The sequence below is a fragment of the Chenopodium album genome, chromosome 2, assembly GCF_948465745.1.
Source record: "Chenopodium album chromosome 2, dcCheAlbu1.1, whole genome shotgun sequence".
Lineage (NCBI taxonomy): Eukaryota > Viridiplantae > Streptophyta > Magnoliopsida > Caryophyllales > Amaranthaceae > Chenopodium > Chenopodium album.
Window position 1 is genome coordinate 84,598,087 of NC_137835.1, and position 19,716 is coordinate 84,617,802.

Below are 19,716 nucleotides of genomic sequence, written 5' to 3' on the forward strand. Positions count from 1 at the left end.
TGTGAAGCGGAGGTAGTAAAATAAAAGTTTTCATAGGTAGCAAATATAAAATTGATGTGTTTGATAGTTAGCAAAAGTCAAAATTTCCTTATTTTTTTAATTTATATTATTAATTTTTTCGAGGAGGCAACTATAGGTTTGATCTCACTATCCCAACAATCTTTGAAGTCTTCTATAAAGAACAATTCAACAAGTTCAATTCAAAATTGAAATCATAGAGATATCCCAACTTATCTTGTTTGGACTCCAATAATACGCATATCAAATACCATTAATTTAAACTTTTTGCCGACTTGTAGTCTTATAGTAATTGAAAGAAAGGTTATGAGGGAGATAATTTCATAAATAAAAGTAACAATCAACCTTAGTTTTAACAAGGTTTACTAAATACTAAATGTTTAAAATAGATTAAAGATGCCTCAGTAATGGTATACACGACAGAGGGTCTTGATTCTAAGTCTTGTATATCCTATGAATGTTGGTTTTTAGGCTATAATAGATAAGTAATTTTCTTGTTATGGTGGTACGTATTCTCTTTGTTTTGAATATTGTTACAATTTAACTAGTATAGTAGTGTTAATGCATAAGTTTGACTATAATTGTATACTGTTATCTGAGTTGAATTGGGAGTATATACATAAGACAAGAAAAAATAAATAAATATTTGAGAATGTTCATGAATAGTGCTAAAGTGGATTTATGGTTTGGGGCAAACAATTGGAGACAGAGGGAGTACAACTTTAGACAATGACATTTGACTTGCATACATTAATAAAATAAATTGTCAAAATTGATGCATAAATAGTGCTAAAATCAAATTGTTGTGAGAATAAAAAAACCCGACTATGTAATTATAATGTGTTACTCCATAATATGCCAAATCTAATATATATATATATAAATAAAGTAGGCATTTGTCGGAAGCATTTGACGCGTCACATAAGAAAAGGTATTATTTTGACCAATGAAATTTTAGATTAATAATTTATTTTAGAATTAAAAAATTCACTCACCACCTAAGAAAAAGTGACGGATAAGATTTAAGAATTTTGTCACCTAGGTAAAAATAACGAATAGTGAACAATTAAAATTTAAATTATTTAAAAAACTAATAATTATCTTTTTTACATATATGGATGTAAATCTTTGATCGTAAATATCTCTCCCTAGCAAATATTATAAAAATTAGATACTACGTATTAAAAATGTATTCATCGAAACGAATAAAACAAAATCTCATATCACTATGTTTTTCCTTATATACAAAGAGAAATTTAGAAGATTTCCCCTAATTTTTTAATAGTTAAAAGATTTTAGATGAGACTAACATTTTGAAACAGAACGAGTATTAAACAAACGCATTTGCAAAGGACTTATTTTAATCAATAAATAAAATGATTTGTCGTTTATTTTTTATTAAGCAAAATTAAAGAATAAGGTTTGGAATTTTAAATTCAAGCGCCACGTAAAATAAATTAACTTACGAAAGATAAATTTAGTGTTAAATTTTTTTAAAAAAATTATCTTATGATATTAGGAATTTTATTCAAATATCCGATGAATGATCTTCATATAAAAAAAATCTTAAATTAATTAAAATGATTTACTAGAACCGTGCATCGCACGTGCTTATAACTAGTTGCCAACCAAGGGAGACAAAGTCTAATTACGCAACGGTGGTGCATTACGCGGTAGTAAAGCGTGCCGTGCGCCAATTCCTTAAAACTTTTACAACTAGAGTATCATTGTTTAAATGATAATCTCCTTGTACTATGGTTCAATTACATGAATTTTAAAAGCAATCCAAAGAAAATTTCATGATCACGTTCACATTTGCGTCCATAATTGTATTCCAGCTCATTACAAAATTATTATTTCGGTGTGAAAATTATTGTGCAACACGATTTTAATAATTGATTATCCAGTCAAATTAATCTAAAGGGGATGATTTTTGTGATTGAAAACAGGGGGGTTACAATTTACTAATACAAGTAAATAAGCAATACTTAAAAATATTCATAATCAATGATTTTGTGTTAAAATTATGTGTACAAGAGCTTAAAGTTTTAAAGCTTGCACATATGTTGATCTTTATGCAAAAATTTCACCGTGAATGTCCCGATCCTCCATCCGTCTCAAGATCATATATACACGTACTATTTTGAGATCGAAAACTCGTCATATTTTCTACAAACAACAAGTAGATTGTGGTTATATTCCTAAAGCACCCCACTTAATATGATCGGAATAACTGTGCAATCCTAAGTTCCCGAAAATCCTAAGTTCCCGAACTGTATATAATATGTCACATTCCTAGGCCTTTATGGTTAAATCCTATTCAAGACTTCTAATTAAGAAACTAGTTGAATGTTTAGTGAAGAACAATTCCTTACGTAGTAACAAGAAACATGAACCTTGTTGCAATCGTATAGGTCACACGTCTGAGCTGAACATTGGAGAAATGAATCGGAAAACTACAGAAATTTTTATCTCTCATTAACCAAGGGAAACCCAAATGCTTAGCACAAGCAATACATTTGTACAAGATACAGGTTATACAGTACAAAGGTTGGAACAAAAAGAATGGGGCATCAGTAAACAACAAATAGTATTCACTTTACAGTTTAGTTGGGTTACTTTGGGGGGAAATTTTACAGTAATGAAAATGGAATCAGGAGCGAGATCGAAAATTAGCTAGTGATAAGATTCTCCTATGCTTTCAAATGTACTTAATGAAACAAGGATAATTATAGAGTATAGACTGACCAGATCTATCATAGGTCAGACATTCCTTGGTTACCTAATGCTGAAGTATTTAGGAAAACTTTGATGGGGGAGTATCGGTTTGAACTGGGGACACTTCTAATTGAGGAGGCAAGAGATTCAAAAAACTCCCATTAGCAGATTGATCACCACTGGTTGCTGCTTCTGATGAATCTGATGACTCGTCCTCTGGCACAAAGAAGCAACATGTGAAAAAAAACCCGGACTAGTCACCTATTGGTGAATGATTAAATAACTCCAACCAAACCTATTGGTGAATGATTAAATAACTCCAGCCAAAAAGATTTTATACACATGAACCTCTATATAGCCATCTCAAACGGGAAAAGAAAAAAAGAATCCAGAAAATGACCAAATCAATTTCATCCCTTCTACCATCGGATTAAACAATTCCTTTTGCTTTAATTGTCTCACTTCAATCATCAACTAATAGAAAAGAAGCAAAGTGGAAGGCTTATCCAAGAATATGCTATTCATCAACTTCAACTCTTTAAGATCGATATATTCAAAAAGTACAGGCATCCAAGTAACCAAAGGAATGGGAATATTTATGGGAGGGCTATCAAAATGAAAAAGATGGTATAATAGTAGTAGTATATATTTTCTCCTAAGGGCTGAAATCATAATGGTGGGAGAACACAGACGTGAGCAGTTGAAAGAAACAAAACAATCTTGCTAAACTTTCATATGCAACCAATCATGGTGATATGCATTTGCAACTAAAGCTTAATATGTCACATAAAAGTGATATTAAAATGGGAGGAGAAAAAAAGGAAAAAAAAATGTGAGGTTTGAGCAAGGAATACTATGTGAAGGAATCTGCTGAAACAACACCCATGAAGAGAAACCAAGTCTACAAGCTCTTCCAAGGATATTGGTTTAGCAGTTGCAGGAGCAAAGCAACGTTTTTACAAAACTTCAAAGGAGGCTTCACAATATCTAGGCTTCTCGGCCAAGATCGCAGGGAGCTAGATAACGCAAAATGCAGATAGGAATAAATGAAACACAAACTCAAGACAAGAACCCCAGAGGTACAAACTTACCAAAGAGAGACTTGATTGACGGCCTCTTAGGCTTGTTGTCTTTCTTCTTCAATTCAGCTGCAAGTAGCCACCAGATTACCAAGGTCAAGAGTATTAGACAATGCAGTAAAATATTGTATTGAGGCCTCAGAAAAAGACCCAATGAAGGTGACAATGATACACATGTTGACAAATAACGATACAAGAATCAGATGAAAACTAACCCACTAACCTACAACTTCAACAACATTTTTTTACACGATTAATATTGTTCTATTATACTGTTACTCAAATTTAAATATCCTGCTATGCATGAAAAGCCACTAGGAGAGTCACAGTGAAACAGGATTTTTTTACTCTGGGACAGTGACGAGGTAGAACACTTTATGCTAATAAGTGTTGAAGGAACTTAAAACTCAATAGATCCCTTTTACAAAAGTATAATCAGATTTATGCGTTCTCAGCCAGTCATTTTGCTAATACAAAACATGATTTCAGACATTGACACAACTGTTAAAAACACAGTGTAGGAGAAGAGCAAGAGCAAGAGCAAGAATACCAATGCCTGGAACTTGATAATCATTCACAATTTCGAAGTTCTTGTAAGTGTAGCCCACAAAGTTTAGGTCCTTGGATGAAAGCATCTGTAGAAAGGCCATAATAACGAGAGAAAATTTTAGATAAGAAACAGAAATACCAGGACAAAGAAAGAAAAGTAAGCTAATCCATAGTAGTCTAGCTAATATATTTATAACCAGAGATATAGAACAAGAACATAATCATTTTACTGCATTAAGTATTATTATGACATCAACAACACCAAAATAAATAACAATACTAAAAGTACAGAAAATTACCTTTCTCCATGGACCTTGCTTTGATGTTGATTGGGATGAAAAGTCAGCCTGCATATATCACAAAAAGTGTAAGTATATCCATCTATAGATGCAAAATAGTTGTAGAATTTCAGTATCACTACAAAGAGGTGAGAGCACCTCATCAAACTTCTCAAAATTCTGTGTGTCTAACTCATCATTGACTTCAGGGAGGAAAGCAGCTTCCATTTGGTATATTCTTTCCCAATCAATACCATCAAACCATGGATGAACCTAATATAAATTTATAGAGATATAGAAGAAACGGATTAGCTTCTTATTTAAAAAACCTATTTAGATCTCCTAAAGAACTAAGAATAGGACAGACCATACAACACCTTTATTTCATTAGCACCATTTGACCCAAGTCTCTGATTAACATTACACAACAGTTTACCAATGAGATCTTTAGCTTCTGGAGATATTTTTGCTTCCTCAGGGAACTTTAAATGAGTTCTCCAGTTTACTATCTGCAAAACGTGGAAAGAACTATAAACCAGCTCTCGTATAACCAATCTATTACTCCATCAGTTTACAAGTAACAGAAAAGGAAAAACAATTACCTTCCTACATGTTGTCATGGGATCATCTGAGTAAAATGGTGGATATCCAACAAGCATTTCAAACATTATTGCCCCAAGTGACCACCTGTAGAACAATAAATATACATTTTTAGAAGGCACACAATCAACTGTGAATAACACTGACCTTTACTACAAGTTACAAAAAAAAAAAAAAAGGCATGAGATCATAAATATGTAAAAAAAAAAATTAAAAAAAAAAAAAAAAAAAAAAAAAACTAAAACGCAGCCAAACACATTACATGTATTGCACTGAGCCATATAATTCAAATTGATGTGATTCAAATGCATAAATTAACTAAAAAATATTGGAATGGAAAAGAAATGTCCAGGTCTACCATCAGAAAAATTTCAAATAGATCTTAATCTCCACAGTTTGTAACTTACCACCTTACTAAGCTCATAATTTGTAACCTCTAAATTGTGGCTTGACTGACTTCACTTAGTGAGCTCCCACTTTTTCAAGTACGACAGAATTTCAAAAATCTTAATTCTTCAGCATATATAGCACGTAATGTAGGTACTTATTAAAAATATTTTTCTTAATTTTAGACATTTTCAAGTATCCTATTTGGAATTAGCAAGTTTTCCCCTCTGAAGGATGCAGTGCTTTTTTTTATTTTATTTTTTTTTTTTTTTATCAGATCATGGAGATAGTAATGACAAACAGCCAAAACTTAAAAATGGAATGTTTTTATCCTATGGACATGGAGAATAATCCAGATTTAGGCAGTATAGTATTTAGCATCACCAAAATGGAATGTTTTTATCCTATTGACACGAAGAATAATCCAGATTTAGACTGAAGAAATACTTATATTACTCACCAATCACATTCCATTCCATAACCCTTCTTCAATAGAACTTCTGGAGCTATATAATCTGGTGTGCCAACTGTAGAATAAGCCTGCACATCATCAATACATCAGCATCATAAGATAGAGAACAAAACATAAAAAGCCCAGTAGCATTTCACATATTACATAACAATACAGCTAACAAAGAGTTCATACATAATATTTGTACCCATGAAAGGAATAATATGAAATGCTAACTAAGTTATTTCAAGCTGCACACTCCAAGGAGATAATGCTTCAAACAAAGGTAATACAATATCTTCCAGCTAAAAAAATGTGAACATACAAGCATCCGCCGATTCTTCTGCCAGTGTTGAAGTTGCTCCTGCTGTGTACGTCTGGGCTTTGTAGAGCCATCATCAGTTGACGAATTCCCATTCCCACTCTGGACTTCAAAATCCTTTTCTTCAAGGGTACTGCAGTCTAATGGTTTACAAAGTCCAAAGTCTGACAGTCTCAAGTGCCCAAATTTATCAAGCAGCAAGTTATCAGGTTTAATGTCTCTGCCAAAATTGTACTTACAGGTTAATCAGATGTGCGCCATGCAATATCATCACAGCAGTCAATATATCCATATAAAAATGTCAATCACAAACCTATGAATGTAATGATGTTTGTGGATAGATTCAATGGCCAAAACAGTCTCCGCAACATAAAATCGTGCCTCATCCTCTGTCAATGTATCCTTCCTCATGAGTAAAGTCATCATATCACCACCAGGAAGATACTCCATAATGAGATACAAGTATTCCTCATCTTGAAAAGAACAATAAAGCTTAACGATGCAATTGCTGTCAACTTCTGCAAGAAGATTCCTTTCAGCTTTTACATGTTCAACCTACAATTACACGGTAATTGGCAATGAAGTCGGTAAATAAAAATGGCATATACTAAGTATAGGATTTTTCAGATCAGCTAATCAACTAATGTAGTGCCATACACAAAATATTTAATTATAAGTTATTATATTAAAAAAATAAAACTAATAGTCTTTCCTCTAGTATGTTAACAAAGAATATAATGTTCTGATTTGTGCCGCATGAATGAATGTCAGTTCATTTTGTTTTATAGGATAAGGAAGGGTTTGAGTAATATCATATGTGCCGTAATTTCCATAACTAAGCACCCATACAATATTAGATATCTAAAACAACATAAACAAACAATCATAATTCATGTACTTTACTCGAAAAGGATGCTTGACATGCAAACAAGAAACCAAGTGTCAACCCAGGGACAGACCAACATTTCCTCCGACCAAAACCCTTTTCCCATGAAGTTGCAAAAAATAAACATAAAAGCACAACTAGAAATAACAGTTGACAGAAACAATAGAGATAGTCGTACCTGCCCTCGTCGAAGCATCTCTGACTTTTTGAGCTTTTTCATAGCATATACATGATCTGTTGTCTTTTCCCTACATATCCTGACCTGCCCCACATAATTTTGACCAATTAACTAAGCACTGACAGCACGCAATTAATCCAAGAACAGCAGAAATGCAACCAATAAAAGGGGGTACAATCACAAAAGATATTTCTTCAAATTATCATACATAAGGACCTAAAATCCTAGACCAACAATCCCAAAGAAAAACTAGTTTGTGACACCAAAAGTAATTAAAAACCTACAATTTCTAGACAAAGCACCTCTCTAAAATAAGACACTCCTGGAAAATTTAATGATTTGCTAGTTGTCAACGAATTCAAGAAAATGAGTAATTAGCACATTGGCAAAGGTTGAGATTAAAAAGACTCTTTCATGTACAAAGTTTCCTCCGCCAAAAAAAGAAGTAACCACAAACCTCTTCTTTCATAATCAAAGATAAGGTGTAATGTCAGTAACACCTTCAAAGGCCATTCTAACAGACCCTTATCCTCCATATTTCCCCATTTATACCTACCATAAGGAAACCAACACTATTCTATTCTATAGTGATGTGACCAGCTTTAGATAACTCTAACCTGGGCCTACCCAATAAAACTTAACTACATCACCCTTCAATCCTTCATTGATCATAATTATAGGCCTTTGTCAGCTAGGTAGTGGTACAATCTCCATTTGGAAAAGGAGCACAAGGGAAGAGGCAATATTTACACAGTAAGCTATTATAATAGTAATGTTGCAGACTGCAGAGGATGCTCCGATTTGGTAGAAAAATAAGAACACTTATTGTTTACATAAGTACATATTGAGTTGCCAAAAAAAAAAAAAAAAAAAAAAAAAAAAACACTACTGTTATAATGCACTGACATGTTCCTTACCGTGGTCTGCAGATATAAAATGAGGGTCCATGACAAAAGGGACTGAATGCCATCAAATACTAACGGATAAAGAAACTATTTTTGTGAAAATTAAAAAAATCGAAAATTACATACCTCACCAAATGCACCCTTTCCAATCATTGTCAACAGCTCAAAATCATCAGCACCCATTTTATGCCTTTGGAGGCGCATGTACTCAGTCTCTTTCTTCTCCAAAAACTTTAATAAGTTGTTCTGATCTTCCTCAGACACATCAGCATCAGCCAACTTCCTTTCTAGTACACTCCGGCTGGTCACAAATAGCAAGTGGTATAAATCAAGTTAAGCTTGAAAGGAATTATATTAAACTTTATATGAATCCATAATCAACTTTGCACACATGGACCACATCCCTCACAATGATGCAATCACATGCACTGAGGCAATATATGACATTAGTTACCTATATAAGCAGACGAGTAAAGAATAACATAAAATTTGATTACTAACTTCATGCTCCTCATCAAAAATGGAAGAGTAAAACTACAACAAGTAAACATGAAATATGTGAATGGAGTATATGATAAATATAGCTGACAGAAAATCAAAGCGCGGTGATCATGCATCAACTCACGTCACATAGAATTTCCGAAAATTAATTAGTTCTCTAATAAATGTCTCCGTGACGTTTATAGCAATTTATGCAATAGATGCCATTTTGCTTACTAAGTTGCACTGAGATAATCAAGATTTTGATCAATCATTAAAAGTCAATCTTCACTTAAATTCAAAATTTCAAATATTCCAATTCCCAAGTTCTAAATCAGCAAAACGATCAATTATTTTGTTCAAAAAAAAAATGATCAATTATTATCAAAGTTCTCAAAGCATACCGCTCCTTCCTTTCTTGCAAATTCTTCATTTGCTCCTTGTAGTGTTTCTCAATATATTGCTTTGCTGCTGCAACCCTCTGTTGTGTAACATTTGACGGTGTTTCATCATCTGATGTCGGGGCAGACACTTCCTTACCTCCCAACATCCCGGAATCCTTCTTTTTTGATGCAGATCTCAACTTATCACGTGGCTGCAACTTATGAAACCAACTCTTGGCCGAATCCATACCCTTCATTTGGGAAAAAGAAATTATTCAGTGATCTCCTGAGTTTTTCAAATTGCATAATCAATGATTCAATATACTTTAAAATACCCACCAATATCACCTCATCTGCAACTATTGAAGAACATCAATCCAACCTCATTTTGCAAAGCATGCTATCTCAGATTCAAATTTCTATAACTCTGCAACATGAACACAGAAATCATTTATATAAAGAATTAAACATTAAACAGGATTCAAACATACTTTAACACAAAACATCCACAAAAAATCACACCTTTTCACTATCTCATTGTAACATTTCCCAATTGCAATTATATTTAACCAGTTTCCTCTAAAAAAACTTCATAAGAGGAAAGAATGAAACAAAAAATTCACAAAATCATTAATGTGTAAATAAAAAATGCAATACCTATTTATAACAAACTCTGCCAATTGTAAATAAACTGTTTGCATTATAGCATTAAATCGAAAAGGGGGTAAATTGAGGAAACCTCAATCAATTTGATCTAATTTTCTGTAATCAATAAAATCCAATTAATCGAAATAATAACTCCATACATTTCATTCAACAACCACAATACAAGATCAAAATCTCAATAACACGAACATTAATTAATAATCATAATCATGATTTTAAAAAAAAAAATTAAAAATTGCCTCAACCCGGGAAAATTTCAATTGAATAAATTAAACACGACAAACAATCCAGCAACATCAAATTGATCATCATATCAATAAATAAAAACCCTAGATTGATTGAAATTGCAAAATTACAATTAAAAAATCAGACAAAAGATCAAAAACAAAGAATGTGGAAGATTACCGTGAAGAATTCCGCAGACCGAAGAGAAGTAGCGGTGATCGTCGGCCCGCGAAAATCTCAGAAAATTGAATTGCAGAAAATAAAAATTGAAAATAAATTGAAAAAAAAAGGATGAAAATGTGAAAAAGGATGTTTTCAGAAGAGCGAAGAATTCGGAAGGGATGACCACGATAGCTAGAGAGTCCTCGTTGCCCGCATGATCTTTCTTTCTCTCTCCTCTTCTCTTCTCCTCTCTTCTTCTTACTTTCAACTTTATATTTATTTTGGTATTTTTGGGGGGAAATTTATAGATTATGATTGTATGTGTATATCTATATATATTTATATGACAAATGTATAAAGTTGGAAATGATCACCTTATAAAACTATAAAAGTGATTATTGTCTCTTTATCTTTTATTAAAAAAAAAAAAAAATTGTTTTAGTATGATTAATTGATTAGAGAGGGGAGTAGCTTATGTTGACTTTATATGTTCGTAAGTAAAATTACACTCGAGAAATATAATGAATGAGTGAAATATAATTTGTATGAAAAAATATGATCGATGGGCCAATGGTGGCTACTTGCTAGTGAATGATATACTGTGATGCATATAACAAGGATTTTTTTAGTGAGTAATGCGCATTTTATGAGATTTAGATATATGCATCACGAGCATGTATATTAGTTTTATGTATTATGTGTTGTTCGTTTATTTAGGTGTACAATAAACATATTGCATATTCATACTCGCCATAAGATTGAGCTTTTGAGTTAACTAGTTTTCAACTCATGTTTAGTGAATGAAACATGATTAATCTAATAGTTAGATTTAAAAACATGTTAGTATTACAGTTTTACGGAGTAGTTTTTACATCTAACAGAAGCACCTAAGTTATTTGGTACGGAGTATATATCTGTAATTGTTTTAGCCTCGTATATTAAATATTGATTTCAAAATTCTAATATTATATGGTGTTTTCTACTTATATATTCCTTCAAGCCCGAACTTTTAATTTTTTCTCAATGGATAATGGTTATACAAAGTAACTACTCTTAACATTATTTCGTCCATCGCACTAATGTTAATCTAGGATAAAAAAAAAAAAAAAAAAAAAAACAACAATATCCACTTTTAACATCAAGTACCTTGAACATGGTAAATCAAAATCTTCATTCTTAATTTAAAATGCAATAATCCATAAAATAATAGCGTACCATATAAATATGAACATGCTTTACTCTATGATTGAGAGAAATAATTTTAAAAAGTATTGATTTATAGATTTGGTCGACTATTTATTAGGACAAAACACTATTTACAAGGTGATTCGATGTGGGATTTCCTTAGAAAAATGATTTAAAGGAAACTTCTGAGGAAGTGAGAGATGGGCCTGTTTGGCTGGCCTTAATACTAGCACATACTGCCAACTTGGTGAAAGCATCCATCCAAATGCTAAGGATCTTTTATATTTTCCCCTATTTTATTCATAGTATTTCTTTTTATTATTATTGTTATTATTATTCTATGTTTAATCTTTTTATATTTAATTATCTATCTCAGTTACTTTAAGGCTTATTCAAAAAAAAAAAAAAAACTTTAAGGCTTTGCTTGATTTGCACTTAATGAACAATTTTCATTAAGATTATAAGGTTATATAATTAGTTTTCACCTTTTTATGAATTAATAATATTTCTTTACCCAAAGAAAGTAAAAAAAAAAGGTGGCTAATAATACTCCTGTATATTAGGCTTTTGGCTAAATTTGAGGTATTAAAATTTAAAATCACCGAATTTCATGTTTATTACAAATAGTACTATAAATATCAAATGAAGAATTTGCACCAAAAAAACTACTCCCTAATCAATTAGGCCTTAGCCTAGTATGTAGCAAAGATAAGAGTTTTGTCTAAGCACAAGTCCTCCCCGTCATTTGTAATTGTAACACTTCGTATGTCTTTAATTACGCTCAATACAAGTTATTGTTTTTATTTTAATAATTAATTTACCTTTGTCTTGGCCAATTGATTAAATAAAGAGGGTTGATATTTGTTTTTTGACTATTCTGCTAGTATTAAGTACGAAGTACTTTGTAATACATAAACAATCTGATAAAGTTGATTGTTGACTACTAGCTACCGAGTATAACACATGTTGCTCCATAGCGTAGTAAGGTACTCCATTCATTTACGATAAACCTATTTTATATCATTTGACTTCGTGAACGACCAATCCGAACAAACTACAAACGTTGTAATATTCCCCACCATGTTGGTACCAATTCAAGACACCAAAACTGAAGTAAAAATGATTCATTTTTTCACAGACAATGTTGTTATTTTTCATTTTGTTCTATGTAATTGAATTAGAATATGATATGATTCATGTGGTTGGAGTTGTAATGAATGGGAAAATGTTCCTTATATTAGAAACAGTTGGCAGACCACATTGCTTATTCTTCTTAACATCACTCATATTATACATGTGGGTTGACTCATTTTTGGCTACAATTGGTCAGTCAGATACATGTTTTCTCAAACATTAGCCCATGTGACCCATTTCTCTTAATATGTCCGTTTTTATTGGAAACCCCACAAAATAATATGCCTATCTAAATCAAATCCAAATATTATATAATCCAGCTAATTTATCATATTATTCTATAATATGATAGTAAAATTAATCAGATGAAGATGAGTTGACATTAGTAGGGCATACACATTACACAAGTCTTCTATTGTCTGCTCCCCTTTGTTATTGTTAAGTGCGAGTATGCGAGTATTATGCATCTCATATTAGAAGATGAAGTAAGAAACACTTTCATTGTTAACTGGTCGTAGCTAAACTACTCCGTAGATGATATCAATTAGACACGGAATAAGTATTAGAATAAACTTTTCAAAATTAAATAACACGAAACTATCACGGTTGTGTTGAAAAAATTCCAAAAAAACTATTGTTATTGGCAAATTGTTCGTCAATTGGGGTCATTTTCTCCCTGTTTATAATGAACTGTAAACATCTTCTAGCCTAATAATTTCTTGTCCAAAACTAGCATCAGGCTGAACCATGGCATATGCCGCATACCTAGCAAGCATTGCCAATATATATATCAAAGCAGCAAAAAAACAAATGCCAACAACGAACAGAAAACACTAATACTACAAGTCTACAAAAGCAGCATTATCCAAAAAAATGTGAAAAGGGCATAATACAGCATAATCAGGAAACTTGCACTAGTCCTGGCTACCTCCAAAACCGTCACGTCTCTCTGATTGCCATCCGTAGTTCTTTCCATCATTACTCATCTCACCTGAAAAGTACCCGTGTTTATGTTGCACCAAGTGAGGAGGTGGTGGCCCTGGTGGAGGTGGAGGTGGTGGCATGCCTTGCGGTGCTGACAACAAACCTTGTCCACCTTGGACATTTTCAAAAGGAACATTAGCAGGGCCCCCATTCCAAGGACGGGGATAATTTTCTTGGAAATTAACAGGCCCAGGTCCTGGAGTAAATCCCAATACCGACCCTTGCTCAGATCCACCTTCCCCAGTGGAATCGGATCGTGCTACCTCATAGGAACCTGGAGTGTTATAAAAGGGTGGTGCTGCATCAGATGGGAAAGGAGGAAAGCCAAATGGAGGTGGGCCCATCATCATTGGGTTTGCATTAACAGGCATTGCGAAATTAGGAGGCTGTTGGGGGTACATCATCGAGTACTCACGATGAGGATCAGGCAGAATTCCTTGTTGCTGCTTGTCTGAAAACTGGCCAAAATCCTGTGTTCCACCCTGTGTATCACCATTCTGCTGTTGCATCAGAGGTTGGCCCGAACCATCAAAGCCCATGGGGCGGTTGTCGGATTGAGGGTCAGAAGGATGGGCTTGTCCATAGAACGGTGGTGGCTTTGGCTGCATAAGTGGTCTAAGAGGAGGCTGGTCTCTAGGTTGCTGGCGGCGGGCTTTATCCTCACGATCATTCACCTGATGATTTGCACTAGGAGGAAAACCGGGCCTTGATGGACCTCGAAGTGTTGTATCTAACGTTGAAGAGGGCTTAGAGTTTGATCCCTCTGGTTCACTCATCTCTTCTCTTTTCATATTAGGCTGAAGCAAGTCGGCATGGTTTTCATGTATGTGAGACTCAAAATCAGACTTCTTCAGAAATGACTTGAGGCAGTGAGGAGCAGCACAGATGAAGATTCCCTCCATCATTTTGATCGTTTGGATCTTCTGGATTCGTTCATCACATCTGTCACAAACAAATTGTTCAGTATATACTGCCTCTGTCCCCGTCTCAGAGCCCATTTATTCCCCCCTCACTTATCCCGAATGTTTCAAAATGAGCACAAATTGGCACTACCAGAAGACTATACTCCAAGAGTACATAAGAAATTCTACTCGTCTATCATGTTTGTCCTGTAATGCTTTCTATGACCTCATAGGAGCAAACAGAACTTCCTAGAAAAATCCATCAAGACTATATATACATTATTTACTGAAATAAAGAGGACAGTCAATATACAACTGCTAAATATTTTGAATGTATGATATATAGACCCAACTAACCGTTTAAGTAGCAATTTTTCAACTGAATTTCACTATTCTTATCGGAACTAATTCACTAATTAGCCCTGAAATTATATTCATAACTAAACTTATCTTATATGAACTTATTAAACCTGAACTTATCTTGACCAAACCGATTAGCCTTATCTTGTCAAAAACTATAAACCTTGAACCTGATCTAGTGATCTTGTCTGATCCTATTAGCCGTGACTCGTGAACTAACCTTATATGAGCTTGTTAGACCGTAAATAAGTGATAATAAGGCAGGGAGTATAAAGCCCTGAGCTTAAAACTCATTATTAACTGAATTTATTATACCTAGAAGGCTAGAACTTTATCTTATCTGTACTTAATAGCCCTAATTATATTATACGAACATAAAATAAGTGAACATAAGGTGTAGACAATAGAGCCTTAATCTTCATATTCACAATGACATGGACTCAAAAGTCTGGACAATTGATATTATTATATAATGCAGGATTGCAGGGACCAAATTGCTTCAACCATCACAAAACTAAAAGTTGAAAGCAATGAAATAGGTAAAGTGGTTAGAAATTAAAGATCCCAAAAATTATAAAGAAAAGAGAAGGTTGATTTACCAGCAATGTCATTCTTATAAATTGCATAAAAATTAATAAGAAGAATATATGAGTTTAAATGGAAATTTTGTATTCCTAGAACAACTTCTATTACGGTATTACTCAGTAATAATTTCATACTAAACAAATAGACTAATTTTAAGAAAATAAAATTATTAACAAATAGCAAGGCTTTGACCATTTTTCTCAAATTCTAAATTAGATCTGTACTGAAATAGGTATTTTTTACTCTTCGTGCTACCAATTCTAACCAACAAACTAAATCTATTTAATCATGCAATATTGCATGCACATGTATGATTACGCATACATTGAATTTGTCTATACTCCTTACATGCCTGAGGATGATTATTGATTGCATGAGATATGAAGCCTTTAATACGAAAAATTAATGCTCAAAAAAACTCAAGGAGCCACTCTTTACAATCCTTCACTCTCATACACTATTCATCGTCCTCAATTACTCATTACCTCAGTAGGTATTCTTATTTTCTAAACTACTCTGTGACTTGAATGAATGCTGTATACAGAAAAATTTCTAAGATTCAAGGAGTTGGACTCGGTTAATTATCTGAGAATGTTGCATGATTTTTGGTCCATAAAAAGGGCCAGATGTTCATACCCATGTCATGAGCATAAAATGACCGAATATCCAGCAGATAGGACATGAAGCCTTTATAAAACATGGGGAGATTAAAGCTCAACAACACTCCAAGGAGCCACTCTTTACAATTCTTCACTTTTACACACTATTCATCATCCTCGTTTACTCATTAATATTCTTACCTCTAAACTACTACTCTCAGAGACTCAAATGACTGCAATATACGGAAACATTTCTAGAACTATAGGTCTTGACTCGGTCTTTTGTATGAATACATTGCATGTTTTTTGGTCCCAAAAAATTGTCAGATGTCCATACCCATTTTAGGAAACATTAGATAAACATATTAACCAAGTATCCAACACAGGCACCTGAGGTGAAATAAAAGATTTCAAAAGACAGCTATGAGTGCTATGACTACTCTGAGACCGAGTAATACTCACAATATTTCTAGAAAATTTCACATAGCCATGTAATACTCATAATATTTTTAGAATGATTCAAATCCTGGCATGTGCATGGACCTGTCAGGTCAAAAATCTACTACTTTGAGATTTTACTTACTACTCTGAGACTGAGTTGCAACCCCCCCCCCCCCCCCCCCCCCCCCCGCCTCCTTCTCAGCAATGTTTCACAGGGGTCAAGATTTCTCCCAGGGATAAAGATAAATTTCCTGAAAGTGCAAATAGTCCAAAGTTCCACACAAGTAACCCACCTTAGACAACTCAAAGGTGCAATATATATCTTTTAAGTATGTTTATGCTCTTGGCAAAAAGTCTAGAAATGTTAGAATTCTCCACATTTTAATTGAAAATGAATTTCGGGGAGGCCACACATAACTTAACTACCACAACTGCCATTATTATCACCTACCAAACAAGCACTTACAGAATAGAAGAATGTACTAAATTTTAACATACAAAACAAATCATTAGCTAAAAGAATACTACAATTGAGCGGCATCAGGGATTAAGTGTTAGAGATTAAGTTACATATAGGCTAATGTTGTCTACACTTTATGCAACTAGCTTCACTAATCAGAGTAATCACTACATTCTCACAATAAAAGACAAGGACATTTCCTCAGCATCAACTAAAGTATTATGAAAACCACAAGCCATCTGTAATAATTGAACTACAATTCATGATTATGAAGTGCATGGAGTGATCATATCATTCAGCACAAAAAAAGACATTTACAGGATCCGTCATAAAAGCCAACCAGTAATTCGAGGAAAGCTATAAGCACTTACAGATAGCAAATTGAGTCACTCCTAGCACAATCAAGACAGAAGGCATGCTCGCACGGACTCTGCAAAAACCACAAAAGTATCATAACAATTATGAATCCCAAAAAAACACAGAACAGGATAGTAAGCAGAAAATAGCATGGTGCAGTTTGAACAATAATCACCCAAAACAGCTTTTAAGTCAAACACACTTTCACATTGCAGTTTACCCAAGTCTACTTACATTTTAGTCCTTCAACCACAGTGTAAATTATAAATTAAATAGTTCTAAGAAATGATTGCAAAACATGATTTAAGAGAAAACCTCCTCATAACCTTTCTATGCCTTATCAATCATCACTCACCACAGGACCTTTAACACACACCAGAAGTATCGACTCCCTAATATGTAGTTAAAAGTTATGCTGCACACAAAAAATAATTGTTGGTTACAGAACAAACTATCTCCCCACCCAAAAGAATCTAGTAAAATTTAATAGGTAATTGGTTACTTTTGAGCTCTGACAGCTAAAGGAGACATCGTAAACCACCAACAACCCACCCATCCCTGAACCAAGAGAAATGATGCGAACATTTGTTAACTGAGTAATAAGGCAAATAAAGAAGGGTTTAAACTTAAAAGTACAGCCTTTACATGGGTATCAGACTACACAAGGTTGAGAAATCAATCCCTCAGCACACACAGTGAAACAATAAAGCATCCGAAGTTGAAAACTCTTAATAATAGACATAAAGATAAAACAAGTTCTTTTATAATCCAATTCTTTAACCAAAATCTCATTTAAGAATTCATTAATCACCATTATTGAACAGAGTAAACATAAAACCATAAGACATTTCAGAATATTTTCGATAAACTCATAACAAGTTGATAAACAAAGAACGTACCAAGCGGCCATAAATTGCAATCGGGAAATCACAACGAACACAAAAGTGGACTCGCTCAGCAAGCTGTCGTCGAGAACGACGGCCCACAATCTTCACAAACGAAGCAGATGTAGCTGAACCAAGACCCTTGGCAACAGGAAGGTCAGCAAGAACAAGGTGATCAGGGCATGCGACATTCACAGATTCCCCAGGCAACAACTTTGTTCCAGTGCTACCTTCTAGTGATGAACCTTTATTAAGCCGAATTTGAAGCATCTTCACACCAACAAATTCACACCTATATCAAACAAATATTACACACTTACATTCAAATTCTTCCAACAATGCAATTACATCAAACAATGAAACCTAGAGAAATTCAAAACCCTAATCGACAAAATTTCATTTGATTTTAGTAAAATTAGCCCCTATTTCTCAAAAATCAACCCTAAATTCTTCCAAATCAACACAAAATTCACGTAATCAATTAACAAAAGGATTAAATTAACATGAAAATTGAAGTAGATGATTAACAAACTGTATTGAAAATCTTTTAACCTGAATTCAATCAAATGAGGAAGAGAAGAAGAAATTAACTGACCTAGAAAGTAGCGAAGGGGTTTCCGACAGGAGAGAGAGTAGTGACGCCGACGTCACCGACACCGACAGCCGGTAGCGACGGAGGATGAGTGTTTGGAGTGGTGGAGGCGTCAACGATTTTCCTTTTGCTACTTTTCTGAGGAAAAATCGCGCCTTCTGTAATGTTATGAAGTACTCGTATTGAGTATCACTTGTTTATTTTTTTTTACCTTATAAAAATACGTAGTACAAGTATATTTTTTGACATGCTAAATGTTGCCCTTAACTGATAACGTCCATTTTTGAACATGAATGGACAAAAATATCCTCGTGTGTGTCTCATGTTTTCCTTCCCTTTAACTTAATCTGACATTTTTTTCTCTTAAACCGAGGGTAAGGTTATCGGACTCATCGCCGGAGTTAATGTTGTGATTTTTTTTAGAGACCAAATGCCTTATTTTTTTTTTCAAAATTTTAAGGGAAAAATGCATAGAATTTCGAAATTTCATAGGAGATTCAAAATTTCTAAGATTTTTCCTTTTTTTGCGTTTTTTTTATTTTTTATTTTTTATTTTTTATCACAGCTTTTGATCTTAAACTCGGATTAAGACAAATAATATATTGTTGGAAAGATGTAAAATTGAAATTAGGTCAATATCATTTTTAGATCAGGATATGAATAAATCCAAACTCGGTCAAAAACCTACATCCTTACCATATTTCAAATAATGGTCCAAATCAAATAATATCATACTAATTATGGAGAAAACGATGTCAGTCCATTGTTATCAATCTAGTAATGCTGTAATGGAGATGCTTAAAGGTTGATAAGTTGAATTGTCCCTTACTTTGATGGTCATTTAGGCGAAAAAAGGAATTGTTGTTGATTCATTGGTTATAGTGGCTCAATTTGGGGAAAGGCCGGACATGAGCGATTATTCTAAAATAAAATACCAATAACAATT

General features: G+C 33.5%; 2 protein-coding genes across 5 annotated transcripts; both read right to left on the reverse strand.

Annotated features, from left to right (window-relative positions):
- Positions 1-1,957: 1,957 nt before the first annotated feature.
- On the reverse strand, positions 1,958-10,581 carry LOC145604581 (uncharacterized). Of its 4 annotated transcripts, none has more exons than XM_081660487.1 (15): positions 10,306-10,581; positions 9,574-9,661; positions 9,256-9,485; positions 8,498-8,672; positions 7,467-7,550; positions 6,716-6,957; positions 6,406-6,622; positions 6,090-6,169; positions 5,245-5,329; positions 5,020-5,151; positions 4,802-4,915; positions 4,664-4,711; positions 4,366-4,450; positions 3,828-3,884; positions 1,958-2,187 (listed from the first exon to the last, which is right to left on the reverse strand). In XM_081660487.1, the coding sequence occupies exons 3-15, from the start codon at positions 9,480-9,482 to the stop codon at positions 2,105-2,107; spliced, it is 1,629 nt and encodes a 542-aa protein (XP_081516613.1). In that variant the 5' UTR covers positions 9,483-9,485; positions 9,574-9,661; positions 10,306-10,581; the 3' UTR covers positions 1,958-2,104. The 4 variants fall into 4 exon arrangements, with proteins under 4 accessions (XP_081516613.1, XP_081516604.1, XP_081516596.1 ...); XM_081660478.1 differs by lacking the exon at positions 1,958-2,187 and adding an exon at positions 2,463-2,952 and having other exon boundaries at positions 9,583-9,661; positions 10,306-10,580; XM_081660470.1 differs by lacking the exon at positions 1,958-2,187 and adding an exon at positions 2,463-2,952 and having other exon boundaries at positions 10,306-10,580.
- A 2,760-nt stretch (positions 10,582-13,341) lies between these two features.
- LOC145591460 (E3 ubiquitin-protein ligase HAKAI homolog) lies at positions 13,342-18,973 on the reverse strand. Its single transcript, XM_081647922.1, has 4 exons — positions 18,774-18,973; positions 18,194-18,470; positions 17,309-17,367; positions 13,342-14,532 (listed from the first exon to the last, which is right to left on the reverse strand). The coding sequence occupies exons 2-4, from the start codon at positions 18,446-18,448 to the stop codon at positions 13,521-13,523; spliced, it is 1,326 nt and encodes a 441-aa protein (XP_081504048.1). The 5' UTR covers positions 18,449-18,470; positions 18,774-18,973; the 3' UTR covers positions 13,342-13,520.
- Between the last annotated feature and the right edge of the window lie 743 nt (positions 18,974-19,716).

What these genes read in the sequence shown, in the direction of transcription:
- LOC145604581 (XM_081660478.1), bottom strand. Translation starts at nt 9,482, where the DNA reads ATGGATTCGGCCAAGAGTTGGTTTCATAAGTTGCAGCCACGTGATAAG. An exon ending in GAAAGGGTGCATTTGGTGAG is followed by an intron (nt 7,551 to 8,497) that starts GTATGTAATTTT and finishes TATGTGGGGCAG; the next exon opens with GTCAGGATATGTAGGGAAAA. An exon ending in CCATGACAACATGTAGGAAG is followed by an intron (nt 5,152 to 5,244) that starts GTAATTGTTTTT and finishes CACGTTTTGCAG; the next exon opens with ATAGTAAACTGGAGAACTCA.
- LOC145591460 (XM_081647922.1), bottom strand. Translation starts at nt 18,448, where the DNA reads ATGCTTCAAATTCGGCTTAATAAAGGTTCATCACTAGAAGGTAGCACT. An exon ending in TTGCAATTTATGGCCGCTTG is followed by an intron (nt 17,368 to 18,193) that starts GTACGTTCTTTG and finishes TGGTTTTTGCAG; the next exon opens with AGTCCGTGCGAGCATGCCTT. An exon ending in AGTGACTCAATTTGCTATCT is followed by an intron (nt 14,533 to 17,308) that starts GTAAGTGCTTAT and finishes TGTTTGTGACAG; the next exon opens with ATGTGATGAACGAATCCAGA.